This window comes from Suricata suricatta, chromosome 15 (genome assembly GCF_006229205.1).
Source record: "Suricata suricatta isolate VVHF042 chromosome 15, meerkat_22Aug2017_6uvM2_HiC, whole genome shotgun sequence".
Classification (NCBI taxonomy): Eukaryota; Metazoa; Chordata; class Mammalia; order Carnivora; family Herpestidae; genus Suricata; species Suricata suricatta.
In genome coordinates this window covers 30,678,442-30,705,010 of record NC_043714.1, presented here as the reverse complement: position 1 = coordinate 30,705,010, position 26,569 = coordinate 30,678,442, and the positions used below count along the sequence as shown (strand labels likewise).

General features: G+C 34.6%; 1 protein-coding gene across 7 annotated transcripts in view; it reads right to left on the bottom strand.

The window, feature by feature from the left end:
• RALYL (RALY RNA binding protein like) overlaps positions 1–26,569 on the bottom strand; it is a 714,980-nt gene that overhangs the window by 361,427 nt on the left and 326,984 nt on the right. For all 7 annotated transcript variants that reach the window (XM_029923807.1, XM_029923812.1, XM_029923804.1 and 4 more), the window contains one exon: positions 19,408–19,686. In XM_029923807.1, coding sequence (XP_029779667.1) covers positions 19,408–19,663 — 256 coding nt within the window. In that variant the 5' untranslated portion in view covers positions 19,664–19,686. The remainder of the gene's footprint in view (positions 1–19,407; positions 19,687–26,569) is intronic.

Below are 26,569 nucleotides of genomic sequence, written 5' to 3'. Positions count from 1 at the left end.
GTTAGTGCTGATGGTACTTATTTTATGAGGCTCTTTTATGCATATTGTGGGATCATCAGATAAGTTATAAAATGCTAAGATGTGAGATTTCTGGCAATGATGAAAGATGGAGACGTAATATTGATGAAGTTAACTAAAATTCCTATAGTCTTGATTTTAAACAGGAAGTATAACTATAAATGTGAAATGGTTTTTTCTTTAATGTCTGTGTGTGTGTTTCTGGGTGCATGTGTACGTGTGTGTGTGCGTGTGTTTATGTATTTGCATCTGTATACATATGTGTGTGTGTATCTCCTAGCCCTGGCTCCTGAAATTAATGAGAAACAATAACAGTTCAGTAGTAATGAGCCTCCCTAGCATCCAGGGTGTTGGAATTAAGTAGCTTTTTCCAAGGTACTTAAGCTCTTTGGAGACTGGTTGATTCCCAGTTTGGGGCAGGGAATTATGATCTTGGAGAATTTTATCATATCAGAATAAAGGAAGTTATCAAAGACTGCTACAGTTACATCAAAATGACCCAGGTAACAATGTGAATATAGTGGTGGCACAAGGCAAAGTCAAGATAAGTTGATCATTAATGGAGGTAACAACTGAAAGGAACCGACAAATTATCAGTGACACTTAATTCTTTAGCTCATCAAATTATTAAAAATTTTTAGGTGTGCCTGACAGGCTCAGTCAGTAATGTATGTGACTGTTGCTCTCGGGGTTGTGAGTTCCAGGCCCACATCAGGTGTAAAGCTTACCAAAAATATTAAAACTAATTTTTATCTTTAGAAAATGCTAGGGAATCACTTTAGTCTTTTAAATACGTGTATAAAGGTAAAGAATCAAGGAGTGATCCTTTTTCTTTCCATACAATATTAACTCAGCATACCTAAATACATAATGAAAGAAATTTCTTTTAGAATAATTCCAGCTTATAAGCAAAGAAAATAAATGATAGGAAGTAGATTACCAAAATTTTCACAGCTATTTATTACCTATTTATATATATTCAGTAGCTGTTAGCATCACAAAAGTAAACAAGACAGTACTTTTTGATGGACATGCACACAGTAACCCATGAATAAATCTTTAAATATTTCCACCTGAATTTGACCAAGCCTCTAGATATAATTAAAAAATTTCAGGAAATACAAGGAACAGAGAAGCATGTTAAATGATACCACAGGGTGCAATCACCAAATTGCAGACCTTGTGAAACATTATAGGACAAATGACCCAATTTTTTCAACAGATAAAATGCAAATGGCGATGGGGAATATATTAGGAGAGACTCTAAATTAAGAGACCGAGGGATATATCAACGAATCCCGATCTTTGTCTTTCATTTGGATTCTAATTCAAATAAATCATTAAAAAGAAGAATAAAAGAGCAAATTCTGAAAAGAAAAAAATTATTACTAGATTGAGGTTAAAGAACTGGAGAATTACATTTGGTGATATCATGATCTTGTGGCTATGTTTTTTAAAAATATTAAATATTTACAGGTTAATATTTACAGGTTAAATGATATGTTTGGGGATTTGCTGTAAAACAATCCATGGAGTAGGAAGAAAATGGTGGAGAAATAGAAAGAAACAATATGGTTGTTCACTGATATGTGCTAAAATGGGGTCAGGTGTATATCTATTTCATTAGACTATTCTCTTCACTTTTATATATACCTCAAAATCTCCAAAATAAAAATGTAAGAAATCAAGCAAACCATGTGCAAAATTAAAATTCATGACAATTATAACACAAAAAATGAGGCGTTAATGAATACAGGTGAAGCATCATATGAACCTAGGATTATTTGGAAAGTAGTGTGAGGGATAATTTATTTTAAACTAATACATCAAAGATATCTGTTGCAACCTCCAAGGTGATGTTACAAGAACAGCAAAAGTATGTCTAACATACAAGCAAATAGAATAGAAAATACAAAATAAAAATAGACATATTAATCTAAAAAGGGCAAGAAAGAAAAATGAACATGCAACATGGGGAATGAATAGAAAAAATAGTAAACTTATGGATATAAATTAAAATGTGTAAGTAATTAAATATGAATCAATTATTACAATTAAAAAAGGCTGTCAAACTGTATTTTAAGAAGATTATATTTTACTTACAAGCATGTTTTAAATATTAACATACAGTATCACTAAAATTAAACTGGTTGAAAAATGATATACTATGCAAACTAATCAAAAGGAAGTGAATTAATCTATACTGATTAGACAATGTTTTTCTATAGGACAAAAATAATTACTAGACATAGAGATATATCATGCTAATGAAAGAATGAATCTATTAGAAAGATACAATTTCCAGTTCGCATTTACCAAATGTTATTGCCTCAAATATGTTAAGCAAAATTTAAAAGAACTAAAAAGACAAAGAGGTGAATCCATAATCACAATCCACTCCTCTAAGTCGCTGATGGAAAAGAAGACAAAAATCAATAAGGATACAACAAATCAGAAATTCAATTAGTGGTTTTTGCCTATTTGACACATACAGAAGGCTATATAGAACATATGCTGTGTGTCAGCTGCACAGACGCCACTTATGAAAACTAATCACATACATGTAGAGTAAATAAAAAGATCCCATTTAGTTTTAATTAATTTATTCTCTAGTATAATGAAGTTAAGCTAATATGAATGATAAAAATTATAAGTTCAGTAACAAATTTTCTAAATGACCAACAGATCAAAGAACTATCAAGGTGAATTGGCAAATACTTATGAACTTAATTGATTCTCAAAGTATGATGTGTTAGAACTTAGAGGATGAAGCTAAAGCTGTGCTCTGAGAATTAGAGAATTAAATGCATTTTTAGAAAATAAGAAAGGCTGGAAATCAGTTCCCTAAGTTTTCATTCATGAAGTTATAGAAAAAGTAGCAAACTAAGCTAAAACAAGTAGAAGAAAAGAAATAATAAAGATAAGATTACAGAGTAATGAAAAAAATAAATGAGCAATAGAGAAAATACACAAAGCCATAATTTGGTAATTTGAAATTACCAACACTAGGATTAGCAAACAGGAGACATCACTTGAAAATCCTAATGACAATACAATATGAGAATACTATGAATAGCTTTATGCCAGTACATTTGAAAATGAGTATCAAATTAGCAAATCCCTTAGAAAACTTCTCTCTCTAAAACTGTCATAAGGATACTTTTTAAAAATCTGAGTAGTCCTATCTCTATTAGAGTACTTGAATCTGTATTAATGGTCTGTACATAAAATACTACCAATCCACATGGCATTATGTGAATTCTCCAAATGTTTATAAAGAAAAAATACCAATCATATGCTAACTCGTCCAGAAAACAGTAAAGAAGAAAGACTTCTCAGTTCATTTCATGAGGCCTGGATCTTCTCAATAGCAAAATTGGTAAAAACCTAACAAGAAAAAGACTGCAGGACAATCTCTAAAATCTACCGAAGACACGGAGGTTAAAAAAAAGAAAATATGATGTTGCATTTATTTCAGGAGTGAGAAATTGATTTAACATTAAAAGATCAATTGCAGTTCATCACCTTAACAGAATAAAAGAAAAATCAGTATTAATTTTGATATAAATAAGAAATATTAAATATAATCCAATAAAAATTAATAGCAAACTAGACATAAAAGAAATTCATTAATTTGATGGCCAGTTTCCAGAAAAATAAAATCCTATGGTAAATGATAATAGCAAAATATTGACAGCTCCTCACACAATGAGAAAAACATAACTGCTACTGTTACTCCTCTTCAATATTACTCTGGAGGTACTAGCCAATGCAATAAGGCAAGGAAAGAACTGAATACATGTTGAGAGATAAATAAAACTGCTATTATTTGAAAGAAACATGGTTGTCCACATAGAGTATGCCTCCAAAAACAAACTGTAATAAGTAATAAATGAATTTAGAAGATATATGAGCATATCAATAAATGTGCCAGTAATGAACAATTAAGAAATAAGATGTCTAAAATGATACCACTTTCAGTAGTATCAGAATTACTTATAGCATAATATCTATAGCATATATGTAATGTTACACATAAATTGATAGTGAATAAATTTCTACATATAACTACCTATAAATTATATTGTAAAACAGCATACCAGATAAAGGGTTAGTATCTAAAATCTATAAAGAACTTATCACACTCAACACCCAAAAAACAAACAATCTAGTGAAGAAATGGGCAAAAGACATGAACAGACACTTTTCCAAAGAAGACATCCAGATGGCCTACAGGCACATGAAACGATGCTCAGCATCACTCATCATCAGGGAAACACAAATCAAAACCACACTGAGATCCCACCGCACAATTAATGGTTAAAATCACAACTCAGGAAACAACAGTTATTGATGAGGATGTAGAAAAAGGGGAACACTTTTGCACTGCCGGTGGGAATGCAAACTGGTCCAGTCACTCTGGAAAATAAGTGTGGAGACTCCTCAAAAAGTAAAAATGGAACTACCCTATGGTGGGACAATTGCACTACTAGGTACTTTTCCAAAAGAAAAATGATGCGTTGAAGGGGGCACATGCACCCCAATGTTTACAGCAGCACTAACAACAGTAGTCAAATTACGGAAAGAGCCCAAAGGTCCTTCTACTGACGAAATGATAAAGAATATATATATATATATACATATATATATATATAGGGGCGCCTGGGTGGCTCATTTGGTTAAGTATCCAACTTCAGCTCAGGTCATGATCTCGCTCTCCATGGGTTCAAGCCCCACGTCAGGCTCTGGGCTGACAGCTCAAAGCCTGGAGCCTGCTTCAGATTCTGTGTCTCCCTCGCTTTCTGCCCCTCCCCCACTCATTCTCTGTCTCTCTTTCTCTCTCAAAATAAAGACATAAAAAATTTTGAAAAGAATACACACACACACACACACACACACACAGAATGGAATATTACTTGGTGATAAAAAGAATGAAATCTTGCCATTTGCAACAATGTGGATAATAGAGTGTATTGTCTAAGCAAAACAAGTCAGTCAGAGAAAGAGAAATATCATACAACTTTACTCATATATAGAATTTAAGAAACAAAATAGATGAACATACAGGAAAAGAGGAAAAATAAAATAAAAAGAGAGAGGGAGGCAAAACATATGAGAGTCTTAAATACAGAGAACAAACTGAGGGTTGGGGGAAGACTGTGGAGTGAGGGCATGGGCTAATGGGTGATGGACATTAAGGAGGGCACTTGTTGGGATGAGCACTTGGTGTTTCATGTAAGTGATGAATCACCGAATTCTACTCCTGAAAACATTATGATACTATATGTTAACTATGTTGGATTTAAATTAAATAAGAATATATAATCTATATTACATATAATTACAGATGACATATTTATATGTATGTAATATATACTTGTAATTATATATAATTTATTATATCACTTATTCTATGTCCAAACTGACATCTCTCGGCAGTGAAGAAAGAACAGTTTCTTCAAAAAAAGGAGTTAATTGGATATTCATGTGAAAATAGTTGAATTTGTTCACTAATTTGCAGCACACAAAATAGTGAATTCCAGAAGTCTTAACATTTAAAGGTGAATGGAAAATAAACAAATGAGAAGCCACTTATAAGAAACCTGAGAGCACGTCTCCATAACCACAGAGAGGAGGCAGTCACTTGTCCAACAGGGCAGGAGCAGCACAAAGCATCGTGGGTTCGAAGCCGCCCTGGGGACTTGCTGCCCACACTCTCCTCACAGATGAGGAAATCAGAGGGCACAAAGGGTAAATGTCTGTTCAGGCTCAGCACCTCCAGAAAGCAGGAAATCTAGTACTAGGACTCCAGTTTTCCGAATTCATTTTTAGATGGTTTTGAGAACTACTATACAATAAGACTTAATAGGATGCACTTTTACTTCTTCTGGTGTTGATGGCATTTTATAGGTCCCAGGCAATGTTTTAAGCATTTTACATATACTGATGCATTTAATCTTCATTACAACTCAATGAGATGGGTCTTTTTAGGATTATGTGTATTTTACAGACAAAGGAACAGCACTGAGACCTTTAGTAACTTTCCCAAAATCACATGGCTAGTAAATAAAAGCTAGGATGCTAACACAGGAAGCCTGAGTCCAGAGCCTGCATACTTAACCATCATCTTTTACAAGCCCTGGAGGCTACAATTTCAATTTCCCCATGTTTAGTTTCAATTCAAATAAATTAGAAATTGCAGTATCTAAAAATTTTCTTGAGGTTTAATATTCTGATCTTTTGTCATCTATTTTTTAGATGGTTTCCAAGGTCTTTAAATTCAAATCCACATGTCCTGAAAGCCCTTCTTCAAAACTTCTTACAATACTGTATCCCTTTTAAAATTCATGTAGCACTTGATGTTGTGCATTAGAGCATGCCTTATCTTATATTTTCCACCTTCTATAGTATGTGGTTTCACGTGTGCATGTTTTATTCCGTAACTGCAGTGATTAGCTTATAATACTTTATCCTTTTATAGTACTTGATCTGCATTATTTTATGCTTCATACTGTATCTGTTTATATTGTATCTATCACCTGCACGTTTTTATGCAGACATATTTACATCACAATTAGAATATTTTCTAAGACCAGTCATCTATTTTATTGTATTGTATTATTTTACTATACTTTCCTTTTATTTTATTTCGATGTAGCTTTGTTCCCATGCCCACTTAGTACTTAATAGACAAACAGCCAACAGAATTCCACAGACAGCTGAAAGAATAAATGTTCATGTTACATATAGTATTCTGAAATCAATTCACAAGTGAATTTCAGACATTTTATTAGCAAGTGTGAAGTTAATTTGAGATACTGTAGTCTATCTATCATTATGCTCAGCTTTGCTCCAGGGAATAAGTTAGAACTAACAAGATCCTTCTGAGTGTCGCTCAGGAGTTTCCAGTGATGGTCTTAGTGAAGAAATTGATGCAGACAGTATTTACCACTGCTTTCACTAACTTAGGTTCAGTGATGGAGTCACACGAAGAATAATTTCAGAGATAGAAAGAACATTCCCCAGGCTTTCTGTCATTTGTGGGGCCATCTATCTCCCTGGCCAATAGACCACCAGTTCTATAATTTACTTTATCATGGAAATTTGCTAATTAGCATTTGTTTACAGCATATTAAGTAGCTCCAGTTAATTACTAAAACCCACTATGCACATTGTTCTTTGAAATCCTCAGAGCATTCTTTTTAATACTAACTATCTGAGAACAGTGGAAGATGAGGATGAAGATGAAGGTTTCGAGAGAGGATTAAGATTTCCCAAGCAATTAGTGGATATTATATGTATACTTTGGATAGTAGAGTAAGGATAACTTACAGTAATCATAAAAAACTGTGAGACGGATGTTCCAAGACTTTTGTCTTCAGGAAAACATGGTCTTTTTAATAGCCAATACATTATAAGATTTTTTAAATTAATTTTTTAATGCTTTCTATTTGTTTTTGAGAGACAGAGAGACAGTGCGAGCAGGGGAGGGTCAGAGAGAGAGGGAGACACAGAATCTGAAGCAGGCCCCAGGTTCTGAGCTAGCGGTCAGCACAGAGCCCAACGTGGGCTCGAACCCACGAACCCTGAGATCATGACTTGAGCCGAAGCCAGAACTTAACTGACTGAGCCACCCAGGCACCCCTATAAGATTTTTTTAGATGGAAATGAGATTAATGAAACAAATTATCTCACATCCATGAAAGATGTTGCAAAGAAATTTTTAAATAATCTCTGAAAATTTGAGTGAAAACTACATATATGTAAAAATATTATTACTAAAGTCTACTGATTTAGAATGGCAACATATTTCTGTCAACCACAGAAAGAGTAAATCAAAATTAATTTCCTGAATATAATCTCATAAGTAATTCTTTAAACCTCCACTCACATATACCATTCAAGACCCTTCATGGACCTGTGGATAGATTTTTGAAAACAAATATAATGGTCATGTAAATATAACATTTTGCAATTGATAACCACTTTGAATATCTGGACAATGTACTATTTGTTGGGAAATTGGTTGTTTAAAATACAAGGATGTGTTGGACATTTCTTCAGTGGAAAAAGAAAGCTGGAATGGCAAATAGTTTCCAAGGAAGAAAGACTCAAAGGTTTACTAATTCAAATTTCAGCTAATTTGAAAGATTAACTTATGATATACACTCTGAGAAGTGAAAGCTTTGTCAAACTATCAAGTTGAGGAAGTATGATGGCACTATTCTCTTTAGAAATTGAGGCAAACGCTAAAAGTTTCTTACTTCTTTATTGGAACAAATGGTAATCTGTTTTTATAATGGTGCCTTGCTAAAAGTGGTCTTTAGTACCTGCAGCATTCTTTGGATGTTTTCTGCAAGATTTAGAAAGCCCCACAGGGTCTGTGCACCTCTCCAAGGGTTTTGCAACAGACTGCATGATCCAAAATGGTTATTGGTACTCATCGTGTCAGTCCAGGCTGTCAGTCTGTCCTTACTAGATGTTCAGACATAGCATCTAATTTATACCTAAAAGTATCTGCACGAGAATAATAGTTACCAAAAGGAAGTAGAATGGATATAATGGGAGAACTAATGTATCCATTAGAGAAAACATCATCTAGGAAGGCTGCAATGCTCACTTTCTTTGTTTTACCAAGCTTTTAGAGGTACTGTGAAATTATAAATATTTGAACATCATCCGTGCATCTGAGTAGTCTCAGAACTCAGCGTTTTTCACTTAACATTTTTCCAAGGCTTTCTGTTTCTTCATAATTTTTAGTGGTGATCTGAAATGTCTGAACAGAAGGATTGAAAGAAAAAAATCACATCTCTAAGAGTCATTATATTCAAGATGTGAAGGGAAAGGACTTTTAAAACAACAGTCTGCTTTTTTGTTTAAAATCAGTAAACTTATAAATGTGTCAACTATACAGACAGATCGATTTGTTTTTGGCGTTTGTGCTTTTAAGAATTAAAACAAACTATTGATATAAATGGTAAGCTAGAGTCATGAACACATTATTATAATTGCTATGAAAGCTACATACTGAGTTTTGCTTTCTGAACAACTGGAAAAGATCCATTCTTATTATATTGTGTTTTGGGGTTTTTGGGGGGTTTTTTTTGTTTTAATTTTTTAACATTTGTTCATTTTTTAGAGACAGAACAGAGTGTGAGCACGGGTAGGGGCAGAGAGAGACACACACAGAATCCAAAGCAGGCTCCAGGCTCTGAGCTGTCAGCACAGAGCCAGACATGGGGCTCGAACTCACTGACTGCAAGATCATGAGGCAAAGTTGGACACTTAACCATCTGAGCCACCCAGGTGCTCCCCATTCTTATTATAAATTATGAATTATTTTCAAAATAATTCAAAGCATTGTTTTCATATAGTTTATTTTGATTAAAGCTATTGTAACAGTTATGAATTAAGGAAGTTTATTTTGTTACAATTGCTCTAAAGGAGTGATTGTTAATCAGTTGTGATTTTGGCTCTCAGAGGACTTTTGACAGTATCTGGACACATTTTTGGTTGTCACTACTGGCAGGGGGCGCTCCTGGATCTAGTAGGTACAGAGAAGTCATAGATGATGGTAAACACGCCACAATACAAAGGATGGCCTCCAAGAGAAAGGCCCAATGTTTCAGTACTGCCAAGGTGAGGAAACACTGTTCTACATTGCTATACATGGTTCGCCAAAAATTGCAAAACAGGCATATAAGCACCATGTTACTTAATGACAGATAAATAGATTACTACACCAATAAATAAATATAAAATATTCAGCAAATCGCTTGTAACAACAACTGCACTAATTCTGAATATAATCTTTATTCCCACAGGACCTCACCCAAATCAATGTTCTGGCCAGAATAGAAAATTAATAATTGACAATTAAGTGAAGAAGTGAATGAACCCCTCATCATTGAGAGAAATTGAGAGGGAATTGATGTACATATTAAATGGCATGCTACATAATTAAACCATTACAGCAAATCAAATAATAGTTAACAAAGAAAAGATACTCTTGAAGCCAATCTTCATTATACTGAACACAATATCGTATTTCTATACACCTGGTTTCATCAGTATGATATTCAAGACCATTCACAACCTGACATCAATCTTACTTCCCTCTACTCTCTTCCATGAGCCCACTTCATCTACAGAGTGGATCATTCACTTCTGCCTGAATTAGGACTCCAGGCTCAATGTTTCATCCACCTGGAATTATTTCTCCATACCTGCCCATGCTTTTAACACTGATCTTAAATTTTGCCTAACACTGATTTAAAATTTCTCCCTTCCTTGAGTCATCTCCCATCACACCTGTAATCACCTTAACTAATCTCTTGTTCTCTGCAATTACTGACTCTACCATTATGGACTGCCGGTACCACCTATTCAAAATCTGTCTAGAATCGTACAGCCAAAAAAAAAAAAAAAAAAAAAGAGAGGACTTCTCTTAGAACTGAGGCCACAATATCTATACACAATTGTTTTTGTTTTTAAGCCCAAGGTATATACCACATGTAGGTAAGGTTCTAAGCAATTTAGAAACATATGAATTCTGCATTACAGTCTGAACTGAGCACTATTGTTTCTATTTTACAGAAATGGATTCTTAGTGATTTACTTCTTCAAGTTACTCAACCACATGTAGCAAAGAAGCTAATTGCTCACTGAAGATGAAAACTGGTTTTTACGGCTGCTGGAGGGAACAGCTGTCCAGCCCACTGGCATCCCACCGTGTCAACGGCACGTAAGCAGATAGGATAAACACCATTTCCAGGCCTGAACTACAAAACTGCCAGAGCCTCATCCTCCCTCACTTTTCACCTGTCTGCTGCTAGGACTTCTTTCTAGGTCTATGCTGGCCACTCACAAAAGAACCTATGGCCTGGTCCCTGGATGAACGAGAACAGAGCCTTCTCCCCCAGCCCATCTCTTCTTCAAGGTATTGACTGTATTTCAGCAGAAGAAGAAATAAAGTTCTATTAGGATAACTATCGAAATGTCAGGGTTTATCTGATCGTGAGGTTGGTACTCTCTAATTAACAAAATAGGCAATTTTTGACCTATGAGAAAGATCAAGGAAGTTGAAAAGCCCACCTTAAGTACAAATGAAGTAGATAATAAGGACTGTACACTGAAGTCTCTCCAGAACAATCCTGGTTTACACCTGATTTCACAGCAAGATCATTAATAGTACTTCTTCTAACTGTGAAAAGTTGCCTGGATGGTAATATGTTACAGTCACTCTACTGATACATGAAAAGAATTCTAGCAAGAATCAGTAGTGAAAATAATTATGGTCAGAATATGTTGAGCTTGATATCCTATACCACCATTTACGTAGTGTAAGGCAAGGTAAGTTCTTGGACCTTTAGTTCCTACCCAGCAGAATAGGCATAAATACTCATATTACTTACCTCTCAGCATTGTTGTGAGGAAGAAAAGAAGAGAATCTGTGGTTAAAGAGCTTTGAGAACGATGGAGTACTGGGCAAATATGTAGCAACTAATAAGACGAAACTATGAGAGGATGCCATTTCAGGGACTGTAGTGGAACTTGCCAGAAATAAAATCTTACTTTAATCAAATATATCATTTACTATAACCTTTGACAAATATATGAGTTAATATTTGATGCTTATTAAAGACTACATTATATTTAGAAAAAAATTAAACCCAGCCTACTGAATTACCATCTCTGGGGTATCTGACTTTGGAGAGACTGAATACCTAGTTGCCTTATGAGGAGACCACAGTGCCTTCCCTGTAAGGTCTGTGCCCAAACTGTAACTACTTGCTTTCCAGGGGACTTGTCGCTGCTCCTTCTCCACTTTATCCTCCTCCTCCCCTTCTTCCCTTTCCATTCTTTCTGCTCCTTCCTTTCTATCTCCATCTTCTTACGTTGCTCTTTCAATGGGAAGAAAAAGCCCTTTAGTGAAATTCATCTGTTCTTCCAACCATGCAAGCACTCATCCAACACTTTGCCATTTACCATGGAAGTATCAACACTCTGCTAAGTGCTAGGAAGTTTAATATAAATATAAATAGTCATGGTTCTCAAGGCACTGAGCCTAAGAGAGGGAAGAAACAGATGCCAGTTCCAAAACAGTACCTATAGAAACATAACGGAAAAGAAGATATGTGCTAGAAAAAGATATAAACATCCCCACTATGTTTGAGGGATCAACGTAGGTTTCCTTAAAGTAATGATATTTGATCTGAGATGTGAAAGATGAACGGTCAAATGAAGAGAGTGAAGAAGTGGGGAAGTGAGGTAAGGTGGTGGGGAGCTTAGTAGAGAGGACATTCCACACTGTCTCATGTGCAAAGGTCCAAGGTGGGAAAGAATATGACTTCTCCAAAAAACTGCAAGAAATCAATTTAGATGGAATGCATGGGAGGGTGGTGATGTAAGTCTGCAGATGAGCGAGAAATAAATCACAGAGAAACCTGTAGGCCACAGCAATGGTCTCTTTTTTCTCAGAACAATGAGAAATCATTGACAGTTTTTATTAGAGGGTGAGCTCATTAGATTTGTATTTCAAAAAGGTCACTCTGCATGTAAGATGGTAGCTGAAGATAAAACACATTTGAAATCCATTACTCCTAAGGCCTGCTTCATAGACTATTACAAGAATTTGTGCTTTTCTTCTTTCCTCTTACTCAGTATGGATTTATAGGATCTTCCTTTCTACCACTGCATTTCCATTACTTCCTTCATGATTAGGATTAAGAATATCCACCAGATTTACTTTAAAATTAACGGTCTGTTCATTATGTTTCTTCTTTGAATTCTGTCAGCATTTGCAAGACATTTATAATGCAGTGAAATTAATTTAATTCTATTCTACATATTCTTTTTCTAGACTTTGCTCTTCAACAACAGAGACCCGTATTCAGGTTTCAGAGCAAGAATGATGTCTATAGATAAATTGTTTTTGCTTTGCATTCCTCCTACTATTAATAATTTACATCTTAAGTTCATATATTATTGTGTTTTTGCAACCATCATGAGTGAAATAATCTAAAAATAAAAAAATTACAAATGTTTATTTACAGTATGCATGTAATCAAGCCAGTGTAATCAGTAGAAATTTGCACTGATATAGACTTAGTCTCCAACCTCTGCATGATATTTTTGTGCAAAAGAATACTTTATGCATGACCTCTCATTTAAAATCGTCAGTATTAAACATTTTAAAAGTTTGTTTCAACGTTTGCATAATGTGTTTGAGAGAAAAATCTATAATGACTAAACTTAGATTAAAAAATGTAACAAATATTTCCAATATTAACAAAACTTAAAATCCAAATAAATGAAATATTAAAGGAAGGCTATATTACTATTTCACCTTTTAAAATTTAAATTTTATTAAACAACTAAACTGAGATTCTCTTTTATAAGGAGTTTTACCTTATAAAAATTGTGTTATTTTTAAAAAATTATTCAGAATAATTTCACAGCCCGATTCTGATTTTTTAAGAATCCCAGCTAATGTGAGTCAAAATGGACGCAATTGTTGTTTACCCCAGAAAGCTTAGCATGCCTCCATGACGTGTCAGAGGCATGAATCCAGGGATAAAAAAGGATATCCTTTTTATACTGTAGTACAAAAGACATGTGGAAGAACTAAACATGTATAAAAAATTAAAGTTAAGTTAGAGCCAGGTTTCCCTTTCTGTAGAACACCCACAGGATATGCTGTGATTAGTTTTGGAAAGCCACAATACCAACAATCCACCTCTCTACCCAGTTCATTTATTTGAAATCTCTTAATGTGTTCAATTATCATAGCTCCAAACATATGATTAAGGGTATTCATCAGCTAACTATGACCTGGGAATGAGGACACATCAATGGGGGAGAAAAAGAGAGATTTTGAAACATGTGTCACAGCCTGGGGTCACATAGCACCAAAGTCTGAAGTCAACTGTGAAATGAGAGACAAAGGCATAAACTTTAAAGAAAATTGCACGGAAATGGGAGAGGAAGGAAACACGTCTACCTCACAATAAGGTCTGGGGCATGCCTTGATCATAGTTTAAAAAAAAAGAGAAGAAGAAAAACTAGAGACATTGTTTGCATGAGGAAATAAGTATTTTTGTTTGTTTTTGTTTAATTGCTCTGGAGTAATGAATATATTAAACGCTGAACCCAAGGAAAAAGTACTATCTTAGTTACTCATTTATCTGGTATATGCCTTTAAGGCAAATGACCTCAGGAAACAAACTTTGCATTCAATAAAACATTTCTTGGGTTCATTAACATGTTGATAAAATGGATGGATCATTGAACTAATTCCTGGCACTTTTCCCCTGTTATGGTATAGAATTTAGGAATCTCTGCCAACAATAAGAATAAAAAATCCAAGAGAGAGAAGTTAATCAAGCCTTTAGACTGTGACCTATTTTCAAAATCCAGATTAGAGTTCCAATATTTTGAGCTCCAGCTTCTCAGCACCCCTAGTTACTCTATGCATTGTAATTTTTAGGTTGGATTCAGCAATTTTTAAAATAATTTCTTATTTTACATGAATTTGAAAAGAATGCAAAATATATTATTTAGAATTTCAATTCAGAAATTGATGAGGGGTGCCTGAGTGGCTCAATCGGTTGAACCGGCTTCAGTTCAGGTCCTGATCTCATTGTTCGTGGGTTCAAGCCCCGTGTTGGGCTCTGGGCTGACAGCTAGCTCAGAGCCTGGATCCTGTTTTAGATTGTTTCTCCGTCTCTCTCTCTCTGACCCTCCCCTGCTCACAGTCTCTCTCTGCCTCTCAAAAATAAATAAAAAACATTAAAAAAAGAAATTGATGATTATTTCATGGTAAAAGATGTTTTCTCCAAAGACACAGAAAGTTTATAATACAGATGTGTGGAATTATTGGTCTTAAATTTTCAGGTTTACTAATGTAGTCAACTGAGCAAAATTATCCTTCCTGGATCCATAATGGCTGACTTGCATTTGGTCTGAGGAACATTTCTATTTTTGCCAATAGTTTTATTAAAGACAGACAATGAAACCTGGCAAGGCAGATAAAGTTTTCTCTGCTACTTAGCCAGGCAGATGGCTTTGGATATAGAAGACATGAATGTGGAAAAAAACTTAAGCATTAAAGATGCTTAAGCTCTCATAAATGAGATTTTGAAATATTAGAATCAGTGAGAGTATTTGCATACTTGGCCTTGGAAGTTTGGAAATCTTGAAGGGAGGTGACTTGAGGACTCTACAGCTAAGAAAGGAGTCATCCATTATAGGAAGTTTTGGAAGGCCATGGTTAACTATAGCTGAGAGCTGGGGAATGAAACAGCTGTTTAGAAAATATTTAGATTTAGATGTTTAGAGGGCAGATTTCTCCACAGATCCATCTTCGGCCAATATTCTTTATATTATTTTCCTTGAGTAAGCTTTCTACAGCTTCAACACCATCTCTGCTGGTGACATACAAATCTCTACTCAGTCCAAATGTTTCTTATTAATTTGGACCTGTGTATCCAATATTCTACTAGATACATATACCTCCATATCTTCAAGCATGCCTATCAACTTTAATGCATCTATTCAGTCCTACATTCACTGTCTTACACAAAAAACCTTTTCCCTTAAGAAAGCATTATCCATCCTCCTAGTGATCTCCAAGACTATCAAACAGAAAACTCAACCCATGAAATGGAAATCACTCTTGATTCTTCTATTTCTCATTGTCTCTGTCTCACCCATTGTGCCAACTAGTTATTGTCTTATTGATCCTACCTACCTTTGCTCATTTTTCCTTCTTCATTTCCATAATTTGAAACCTGAACTCTTTCTGTAGGCTCTCAGAACATGTTCCATTTCTAGTTTTATGTCACACTAATCCATCTACCAAACTGCTGATGGATTATTTTCTCAGTAAAAGACAATTCAGCCTACGACTTTCCAAGTTAAAATCTTTTCATGTCAAAACAGCCATTAATATTTCCATTTGGTAAATGCTGGGTTTCATCATATTCATAGCTTATTCTCAGTTTAAGAACATACTTACAGTTTCCATAGAACTATAAGAATTCTGTAAAGTGTTTATTTTTTCCTGATGTTTAATCTCTAGTTTATATATAAAAATATTTAAATAGGTAGTGATAAGAAAAGATTGTTTCTATTTAGAACATATTTAAATATGCATTGCTCTCAAATAAAAGAATACAGGTAACACATTAGTCCAGTGCAAGGCTTCATTACTATAAATTTTCTTCTTACTTTAAGAGAAAAAATGCTTAGACAAGTTGTGGTACATGAAGCTAGTATCAGTTTCATATGACAGCGGTCTATTTTATGATCCATAATCAAGTCACTTCAGATTAAGTGCTTGTAGGGCTTGGGGAGGGCTACAAATCATAAAGGGTTTATTTCAGAGTCCAAAAATTCAAGAAGCAGGTGATTTACTAAACCTATTTTCCCATGTCACACACACACACACACACACACACACACAAAGTTACAATATTTCAAGCTAAAATTTTTAAAGGAACAATATTAAAGGTAAATATTTGAAGGTATAATAAAGGTGTATATAATGGATATACATTCTAGAAAACTAACAGTCTTCTTCAGTACTTGGCTGGGGAACCAGCTCCCTATAGGGAACATCTGGAAAACCTGCTTGAATTTCTAACGATATGGTTTAAGAAAAGGTGGGGACATTCAGACACTTGACCTGAAAAGCAGTTATTAACTCTTGTGAAGCCCTTGCTTTGTATAAAAAGACATAAAACTTAGACACAAATAGTGAAAGACTAGATTTCAACCAAAAGAAGAAAGTCTTTCACATGGATTCAGGCAGAAAAGGTGATTATGGCTGATCAAGATATATGCTCCACAGATTAGCGTGAGGGCACAACCAAGAGAGGATCTGAGACAAATGATTAGAAATGAAAAATGATATCTTATTAGAAGTACAATTTAATTTTGTGCCTCTGAAAGCATAGTGATTTGGTGTCATCATTTTTTTTCCTAGGAATTTTCTAAGCAAGGCACAAAATTTTTAGTATTGATGTTCTCCTTCTCCATTGGATTCTTCTCAAAAGGAGAGTAATCAACTGAGCAGTGGGGAAAAAACAGGACTCTGAATAATTAGCTATAATTCATTAGTAAGTGAATGGGCAAAAAGGACTCTTTTTTGAGAGAGAGGGAGAGAGAGAGAGCATGAGTGGGGAGGGAGGAGCAAAGAGAGAGGGAGAGAGAAAATCTTAAGCAGGTTCAATGTCTGGCATGTAGCCAGACACAACCAGTCTCATGACTGGGAGATCCTGACCTCAACCAAGATCGAGTCAGAGCACCAGGGCTTAACCAGGTGCCCTGGTGATTGAACTTTTAATTGACCTTATAGTGCTGATTAATTTTTTAAATAATAATTAAACAAATTTCTACAAGTATATGTAGTTTCATAACAGTCAGGATACAGGCAATAAATCAGCATTTCTCTGACACTTGCTCAAATGAAGCCCTGAAATAAGAATTTCAAAAGAGCATCTTCAAATTAGAGGGTGCCTGGGTGCCTTGGTTGATTAAAGCACCTGACTTCTGCTCAGGTGGGTTCAAACCCCCTGTCAGGCTCTGTGCTGACAGCTCAGAGCCTGGAGCCTGCTTTGGATTCTGTGTGTCCCTCTCTCTCTATGCCCCACCCTGCTCAACCCTGTCTCTCAAAAATTAATAAATGTTAAAAAAATTTCAACTTAGAAGAAAAACACAGTTCTCTTTTGGAAAGCCTGACTTTTCTTTAAAAAATTAAAAAATGAATTCGAGAAAGGTATATAAAAACTATATTATTTTGGTAAGTCATTATAAGTGAGTCTATAGCAAGTACTAATGTAAAAATCTTTTTCCCCTCAAGATTATTACCTCAGACTTCACTCTGGTCTTATTGAATTTCTTGTCTTCTCCAATATTTTTCATAACTATAATTATGTGACTTGATAATACAATGTTCCTAACACTTTTCTAACTTGATTTCTCTATGCTTTAGCTTGTTTCTTTTATATGCACCTTCATCTTTATGTCTGTGGACCTGAGAGAGGTACAAGATAAATTACATAATCCCAGATGCTGATGAGGGCTCTGAAAAAAAAAAGTACAGTAATGGAAGAGATCATGTAGGCAAGAGGGGAGAAGACTATTCTATTTTAGGTTGGTCAGGAAAAGCCTCTCCAGAGATGGAAAATTTGAGTATGGCATATGGTCAAGCAGGAAGCAATAAACTACTAGCAAAGACCTATCTTCTGAGCCAAAGAAGAATAGCAAATGCAAGGCCTCTGAGGCAGGAACAGTCTTGGACATTTGGGGCATATCAAGGTCCAGCATTACTGATGTGGTACAAGAAGGCAGAGAGAAGGAGATGAGGTTAAAGATGTGAGGCACTGGAGTCACAGTAAAGAATATAAATCTTACTCTGGGTGAGATGTTAAAGCCTTAGGGTTTTAAGAGTATCATCACATTTATATTTGAAAGGGACACTGACAAGAGTGGGAAGAGCAGAACAGTTGGGTGGTTATTTCAGTGATCCAGCTGAGGTATAATGGTGGCCCGAAGAGGATGGCTATTGGTACACATCTAAAGGTGATTGGGTTTGGGATATACCAAAGGCTTGAAGCGTGATGATGCATTATCTCTGGAGCATGGGGAGGACAGAAGAATCGCAGCTGACACCTCAGTTTTTGTTTGCCAAATTGGGTTAAGTGATTAAGTGATGCTTCCAATGGAACCATTTTTTAATCTACATATTTACCACAAAATATTTCCTCCAAAGTATCTGCATTTTAACTTGGACTGTGTCCTTTTCTTTCCTCTAAAAAAAACGTAATATTCCTGCACTTTAGACAAAAATCTGATTACTACACATGATTGAACAGGCATGATGTACAGGATTCCACAGTAAATAAGAGAGACTGGCTTTCTTCCTTTTCCAGTTCCCATGATTGACTTCTTTGTGCTATTTTCTACTCCCCTTCCTCAAACAATAAAAACCGGGAATTAGGAAAATATGTTAGCCCTCAGAGCAAAGGCTACAAGTATAAAAAGCAGAGTCACTTTTTTGCCTAGCATAGTGTTTCCTGGAAGATAGATAGATACCATTTCAAGTCAAACAAAGTACATATGATGCATATTTTTTATTTCCTTCACCCTGTTAGGCAAGTACTACAAAGCAGACTTGATCTGAAGTTTCTAAAGTTGTAGAGAAAATAAGAAACATGTAAAACAATAGAGAACAAGAAAGTAATGTAAATTACAAATATGCAAACATTATAATTGGTTAAATAGGAGGTAGACGTTATGGTAGCGCGGGCTTAATAAGTAAAACCATAGGCAGACCTGTGCAAAGACTGGAGCTCCAATGTGAGACCAGAACTGAGCCTGACTTACCGAGTGGTTGGCCGGCGATGATCCTGGCGTTTTCTCCAGCCACGGCAGCTCTCGCGTGCCGCTCACTCATGTACTGTACAAAGGCATACCCTTTGTGAACTGAGCATCCGACTATTTTTCCGTACTTTGAGAAAATGGCTTCAATGTCAACTTTTTTGACAATGGCTGTATTTAGATTGCCGATGAAAACACGGGAGTTGATGGACTTGGGGTCATTCTTATTGGTGACATTGCTGGTCTGTGTTTTGCCAGTCATGGTTGGCTCACTTTGTTTTAATCCTTAAACAAACAAACAATCAAAGGGAAAAGAATTAGATTGAATGGATACTACTGGTTTTTATCAATTTTTCAACAGTGTACCAGGTAACCTCAAATCCCTAATTACTACTGATTTTCTTGAGAAGAAAATTTAGTAATAGCAAAATGCAGGTGAATACTGCATAACAAAATGCAGCAAGAAAACACTATTAACACTTAGCATATAGTTACATGTAAATTCCTGACTTATTTATTCCAAATTCAGACCTGAATAATGACTAAATCATTTGTCATTTTCATTTTAAGTCTATCACTTTTTCAAAAGCAAGTTTGAGGAATAATTCACCTTTTATTGCTGTGAACATGCATTTTTAGTTCTATATTTTCTGTAAAAGGTACATATATTGTTATTTCATTATCAGAACCCTTCTATCAATTCTTCGTACTTATTGCTGTAGAAGAGAAAAAAGGTTTAAAAATTAATTTAAAATTTTAACAGAAGAAAAACATGATTGTGGAAATAAGGGATATAACCAGAGTTAATATTGTAACTTCTATCTAACTGAACCAATATCATATGTTGGTTTAAAAAAAAAGGCTAGTTTTTATCAATAATCAGCAGATTAGTTCACTGAGTATCTGCATTGAAATTTCTATTCTCAAACTCATTTTTAATTCATTTAACTAACAGTTCCTATGTTGCCTAAGGACTGCCAGTATTTCTAAAAACTGTTTTCTGAGCTTGGCAGAGTATTTAACTGTGCTTAATTAAACTCAATGCAATTTTTGTTTCTAAGTTTTCCACCACTTATGGATTTATTTTTGTAAGGTATTAAAAATTCATTCATTTATTCGTTTATTCAACAATATTTATTAAGCACCTCTTTCCTTCCTTCCTCCCTCCCTCCCTTTCTTGTTTTCGTTTTTGGACAGACATCTTCCTCTAAAGCAACTAACATTTTTAAAAAGTCAGTGTGGTCAAATTAAAATTTCAACAAGGATACAATCTCTGATATTGATGATCAGTGTTAAATACTAGCGATTTAATACATTTTATCAGTGATGTATTTTTATATGAGTAATTTTTTAAAAAAACTTATAGCCATAAAAACAATTAATAAGTCCATCTTATTTTTTAATTTTAAGTGACATTTTAATTTGAGGATTAAAGTCTTAGAAGTCTTAAAGGCATGTAATTGAATTTAACTGAAAACTTACTATGCATTTAAACTGATTACTTCCAAAATCAAAAGCAACCAGATAACATAAAAATGTTTCAAATTAGGTTGTTAGTTATCTTGGATTATTAAAATTGTACTAAATATTGAACAGTCCAAACTGTATGTAGATCTCTTTATAATGAAGGTTGAGTTCATAAACATTTACGTATTCACATAAAAAGAGTATGGCAGCATTAAAAACAGGATTATGTTGCTGCCTTGTTTTGCTTCAATTTAGCTAAATTTAAGTAGTTGCTTTATGAATTATTCAAATTAGAGTTGAAAGAAAGAAAAGCTGATGATATTTTTAATTATGCAATTTGAGCTATTATATACCTCAAGACAAATGCTCTGAAAATCCATTAAAAAAAAGAAAAATTAAGGTGTACAAATGTATTTTAAGTAAATGTTTCGTTTTCACACATAATTTAGTGTATTTTAATCACATTGAGAGGGAAAAACAAACTGAATATCCATTTTGGGAGCTCCAAAATCGATAGAATGTTATCTTTCTTACCACTCTAAGCCAACATCAATAATGTAATCCATAGAAATACTATTATTTTCTTTTTACTCTTATGTGATCAATATCTTTAGAAATATCAGTTACTTTCAAGTATAAACAATTACTGTGGTTGATGTTTTATTTCCTGACAAGGGACAAACTGGTTCAAATGCGAACTCCAAAACTGCTGGATGAGGTCAGACCCATGGTTGACAGAGCCCAGTGGTCAGACTGAAGGTGACGGCATAGCTGTACTAGACTGCTCACCGTAGACATCAGCATGTTCTCTCTGACTCTATCCTTTTGCTCCATGTAAATGACTCTTGAAACTGTAACTTCAAATTGCCAATTGTGTAATTCTACCTACTGACTCTTCATCACCTTGAAATCTGTATATGTCTGTTTTCTCACACAAAAACTACTTGGCAGTTTCTATCAATATTTAAAATGATAGAGCTTTGTCATTCTGCTGTATATTAACATTTCAACATTCTCTGCAAAATCAACTTTTAACTCATAATGTAATGCTTAGCTCGTACTTATCTATTACATGAATCTTCAATCAGTTGAAGAACTTACACTTTCAGATGTAATGTAATAACAGAGGTTTATAAATGAACCTTTCTGACTCTAACAACTAGAAAAACAGGCTACAATAGATGACACAACTGTTTTCAGACATTAAGCCACAGATACTGCAGGGTCATGACATCTCAGGGAAAAGAAACGTATTTTAGGTCATCGTTGCTGAGATACGTGTGTACCGGCGCATGTGCGTGCAGTTGAAAACACAGACAGCTATCTTACTGAGTTGAGGCAATAGAAATCAGAGTCCAGGGAGTCTGAAGAGACAGGAATTTGCAAGGCAGATTTCTAAAAAAGAGGAGAGCTAATACAGACGACTCCAGAAAGTCTTAGGTATCCTTTGAATCTATGCTGGTTCCTAAAATATGCAAGCAAAAGGTGAGCTCCTATGAGGTTAGTTAAAAAGTTATTGGACAGCTGTGATTTCCAGACCTGTAAAGCCTGAGAATCATTGCAGTTTCAATCAGCAACAGTGGAGTGTCCAAACTGGCCCCCTGGAGCATTAAGCTTAGACATCAGAAGGGGCAGGCTTTAGTGATGGGGTAAGTGATCCCTACAGTGAAAGCTACTTGGGGACCACCCTAAGAAAACGTTAAAAGCTTAAACAAGTCCAGATGGTCAAACTAAACCAAAAACAATCTAAATGTCTACCAGTGAAAGTGCAATACTTCTTTAAAAAAATAAAACTCAGACACACTTAATAACATAAAATACAAAATATTCAACATCTAATCAAACATTACTAGAGATCTTACAAGTCAGAAAATATGACCCATAACCAGAAGAAAAATTAGCTCTATAAAAAAAAAGAATCAAGGGGAATGTCTAAAGAAGATTAAATCTAAAACCAAAATATATATACTTAGTGGACAGAACAGGTGATAAGAATCTGCAGAACAACAGATCTGTGAACTTGAAGTTGTCGAAATAGTGAATATCCAAAGTATATCCTAGAGATAAAACACTGAGGAAATAAATTAAATACGGCCTCAGTGAGTTATATGATGGTATCAAGCCTTTTAATAGAATATACCTGGAGTCTCACAGGGGTAAAAATATTCAAAAAACAATTGCCAAAAATCTTCCAAATTTGATGAAAAGTATAGGATCCCACAGATCCAAGAATCTCATTGAAGTCCAATCAGAATTAACACAAAGAAAATCACACCCAGGCACATATAATCAAATTGTTGAAAACCACCGATAAAAGAGAAAATCATGGAACTCTGAGGCATTGGAAAAATGTTTACATTGTAAGAAAAACAACAACAACAACAGAAGATGTTATAGTTACAAAAGAAATGTTTGTTTTTTTCAGTGAAAATGCAACTACACATAGAAATTGTCTCTCTGTTTTTAAACTAAAAGTTTGAATGGAGCTACTGTTAAGTGTTTATGAAAGCTGCTATGTAATAAACTATATCAGCTGCTATGTAATAAACTATATCACCGCTGCCCCACAGAACTTTCTGTAAAGATGGAAACATTCTATCCCTGCAGGATCCAAAATAATAGTCAATAACCCTGTGACTTTTGAAGACTTAAAATGTTGCCAGTGAGACTGAGGTACCAAATTTTTAATTTTACATAGTTAAAATTAAAGCAATATTTTAGTGGGTTTCTATACCCCCCAACTCTAAGGTCTTTTCAAAATATAGAGTAAACAAAAATCAGAAACTATTTATTTATTTATTTATTATGGAGGTGTTTGGGGCCCAGAAACCTACAAAACTATGATGATATTAGATATATTTCAGAAGAATAAAAAGTAAAAATTCAAACAGTTGCCAAATGAAGGTTAACAGAAGAGTAGGGTTTTCATTCTGAAGGTATCACAGAGATGGTAAATGCTCTATAAAATCATAAAGAATGTGTTTAGAGTACTTAAAGCCTTTTATTTGTATTTGGAGATTTCTACCCTAGTCTCTAAAAATGATACATTAATTATGAATTAAAGACAACATTAAGGTTTATTTTAAAGAAAAAAAATTTAGAGCAGACAAGATTTACAGGGCAGTAAATTCTATCCTCCTCTTGATTTCATGATGCTGAATCTCCAATCTAAACATTAGATTTCTTCAGATATTCCTACTGAACAAAGAATGCACAACAAAAATGACAAGTGCAACAAGAAATACCCTGGTATTCAAGAAAGTCAGCTAAAATATTAATAATACTATATTCAAGAATCTGGGAAAAGATGAAAGGGATATAAAAATTAGTAAGAAAAAAATAATCATGCTTTCAATGTTATCATCTGCTACAGTCTAGAGATAGTACTCAACTGAGTCCTCGAAGATTAAAACCTTGAAAATGCTGCAAGATTTATAAGTTAAAGTTGGAATTTCTGAAAAAAATAGATATCATAACCAATTGATAAGACTTAGAAAAAACTTATTGAATCAGAAGATATTTGGGTCACCTGAGTGGCTCAGTCGGTTAAGCAGCCAGCTTCTCACGGTTCATGAGTTGGAATCTCGCATTGAGCTCCCTGCTGTTAGCGCAGAGCCCACTTTGGTTCCTTGACCCCCTTCTGTCTGCACTCCCTCATCCTGTCTCTCAATACAAATAAATAAACTTAAAAAAAGAAGATATGTGAATTCATCATTAAAGGATATTACCAAAATTCAAATAGCATAGCTAATTTCTTAGTATGCATAAAAAGACAATTGTTTTCCAAATACTTTTAACTCATCTAAATGTGCTTTAATATTTCCCCATTTTAAAAGTTGGCATAAAACTGATTAGATTTATTATTACAAAAAGGGAAAAACCTTAACTGAAATAAACTAATGTATTTAACATCTCTTCTTGGATAAAATAAACCAAAAGAATGCCCCCTAAGAAAGTATGAGTTTATTCTTCAGAAAACAATCCACAATTTACTCATGTCAACCAGGGCAGTGACAATTCTTCAATAGAATTGACAAAACTTCATAAACACTATTTTGTGAAAAATCTATAGATATCAACTTGCCAGAGGACAATCAAGTATATGTGGCAATATCTCTACCCCTCATAAAGATAAATATCATAATTATATGAATATTCAATTCTTTTTTTTTTACTTTTTCTAAAATTTGTATTTATTTCTGAGAGAGAAAGAGCATGAGCAGGGGAGGGGCAGAGAGAGAGGGAGACACAGATATGAAGCAGCCTCCAGGCTCTGAACTGTCAGCACAGAACCCAACAAGGGGCTTGAACTCACGAACTGTGAGATCATGCATGACCTGAGCTGAAGTCGGATGCCCAATGGACTGGGCCATCCAAGTGCCACATAAATATTCAATTCTCAAATCTCAAACTACTTTCTGAGAGAATCTAAAGGTAACTTTAAAAAATATTTTATTTAATTTTGAGAGAGCATGAGCAGGGGAGGGGCAGAGACAGAAGGAGACAGAGGCTCTGAAGCGGGCTCTGTGCTGACAGCAGCAAGCCCCATGTGGAGCTCGAACTCATGAACCAGGACATCATGACCTGACCTAAATTCAAACACTCAACCAACTGAGCCACCTAGTTGTTTCTAAAGATACTTTTTAAAAGCAAATATTTTGGAAATATGTACACATGAAGGAAAATATAGGAAAATCTTGGAGCGTAAGTAACTTGTTCTGCAAAGTGTTCTTCAAGACAAACATTTCTAATAAATTTTCACTTGACAAATGAGTGAGGTCTTGCGATATGAGTAGTAAGGGATGCTGAATGTCACATGATCATAACTAAGCCAATGGTTTTTGAAATTCACTTTGATATGCAAGTGCCTGTTTCCAGAATTAATTATGCTCGCAAACTAAAGCTTTACTGTATCTACATATGAGAGAAAAAAATTTAATTCCAACCCAAAGATATTTACTGTTAAAATATTGGGGTATTTTCTTTGTTATTTCTTTCTAGTACTTGGAATAAAATGAGTTGTAAATTAGAAAAAAAAACCCATCATAATCTACATACCAAGTTCATTACTTATCATTTCAATACTCAATTTATTACACTGTTAAATGATCTTATTGAATATAACTTAACAATCACATAGTAATTAGATACACCATCATTTTCTTCATTCTCTCTCTTTTTTTTTAAGTTATTTATTTATTTTGAGAAAGAGAGATAACCAGCAGGGGACAGGCAGAGAAAGAAGTGGACAGAGGATCCAAAGCTAGGTCTGTGCAGACAGCAGAGAGCCCACTGCGGGGCTCCCACTCACAAACCCTGAGATCATGACCTGAGCCCAAGTTGGATGCTTAGTCAACCGAGCCATCCAGACTCCCCCTTTATTCTCTTGATGAGCACTTAGCTTGTTTCCAGTTTTTTCAGATCACAAAAATATCTCAGATGAACACTTTGACAAAATTAGTAAGGATAAATTGCAAATACTAAAATTCCTTGGTCAAATAGGAAGGAAAAATTTTAATTTAGTTATAAATCTTCAGCTATTTTCTGGAAAGGTTAAACACCTTTCTACTCCTACCTGTTACTGGCTGTTTTAACACACTCCAAATAACGTTGATGCCTTCCAGCTCTTCCCTAAGTATCACAGTGAAAATATTTTTTGATTCACTAGGTTGAATAGGAAGAATGGGCAGACAGACCATAA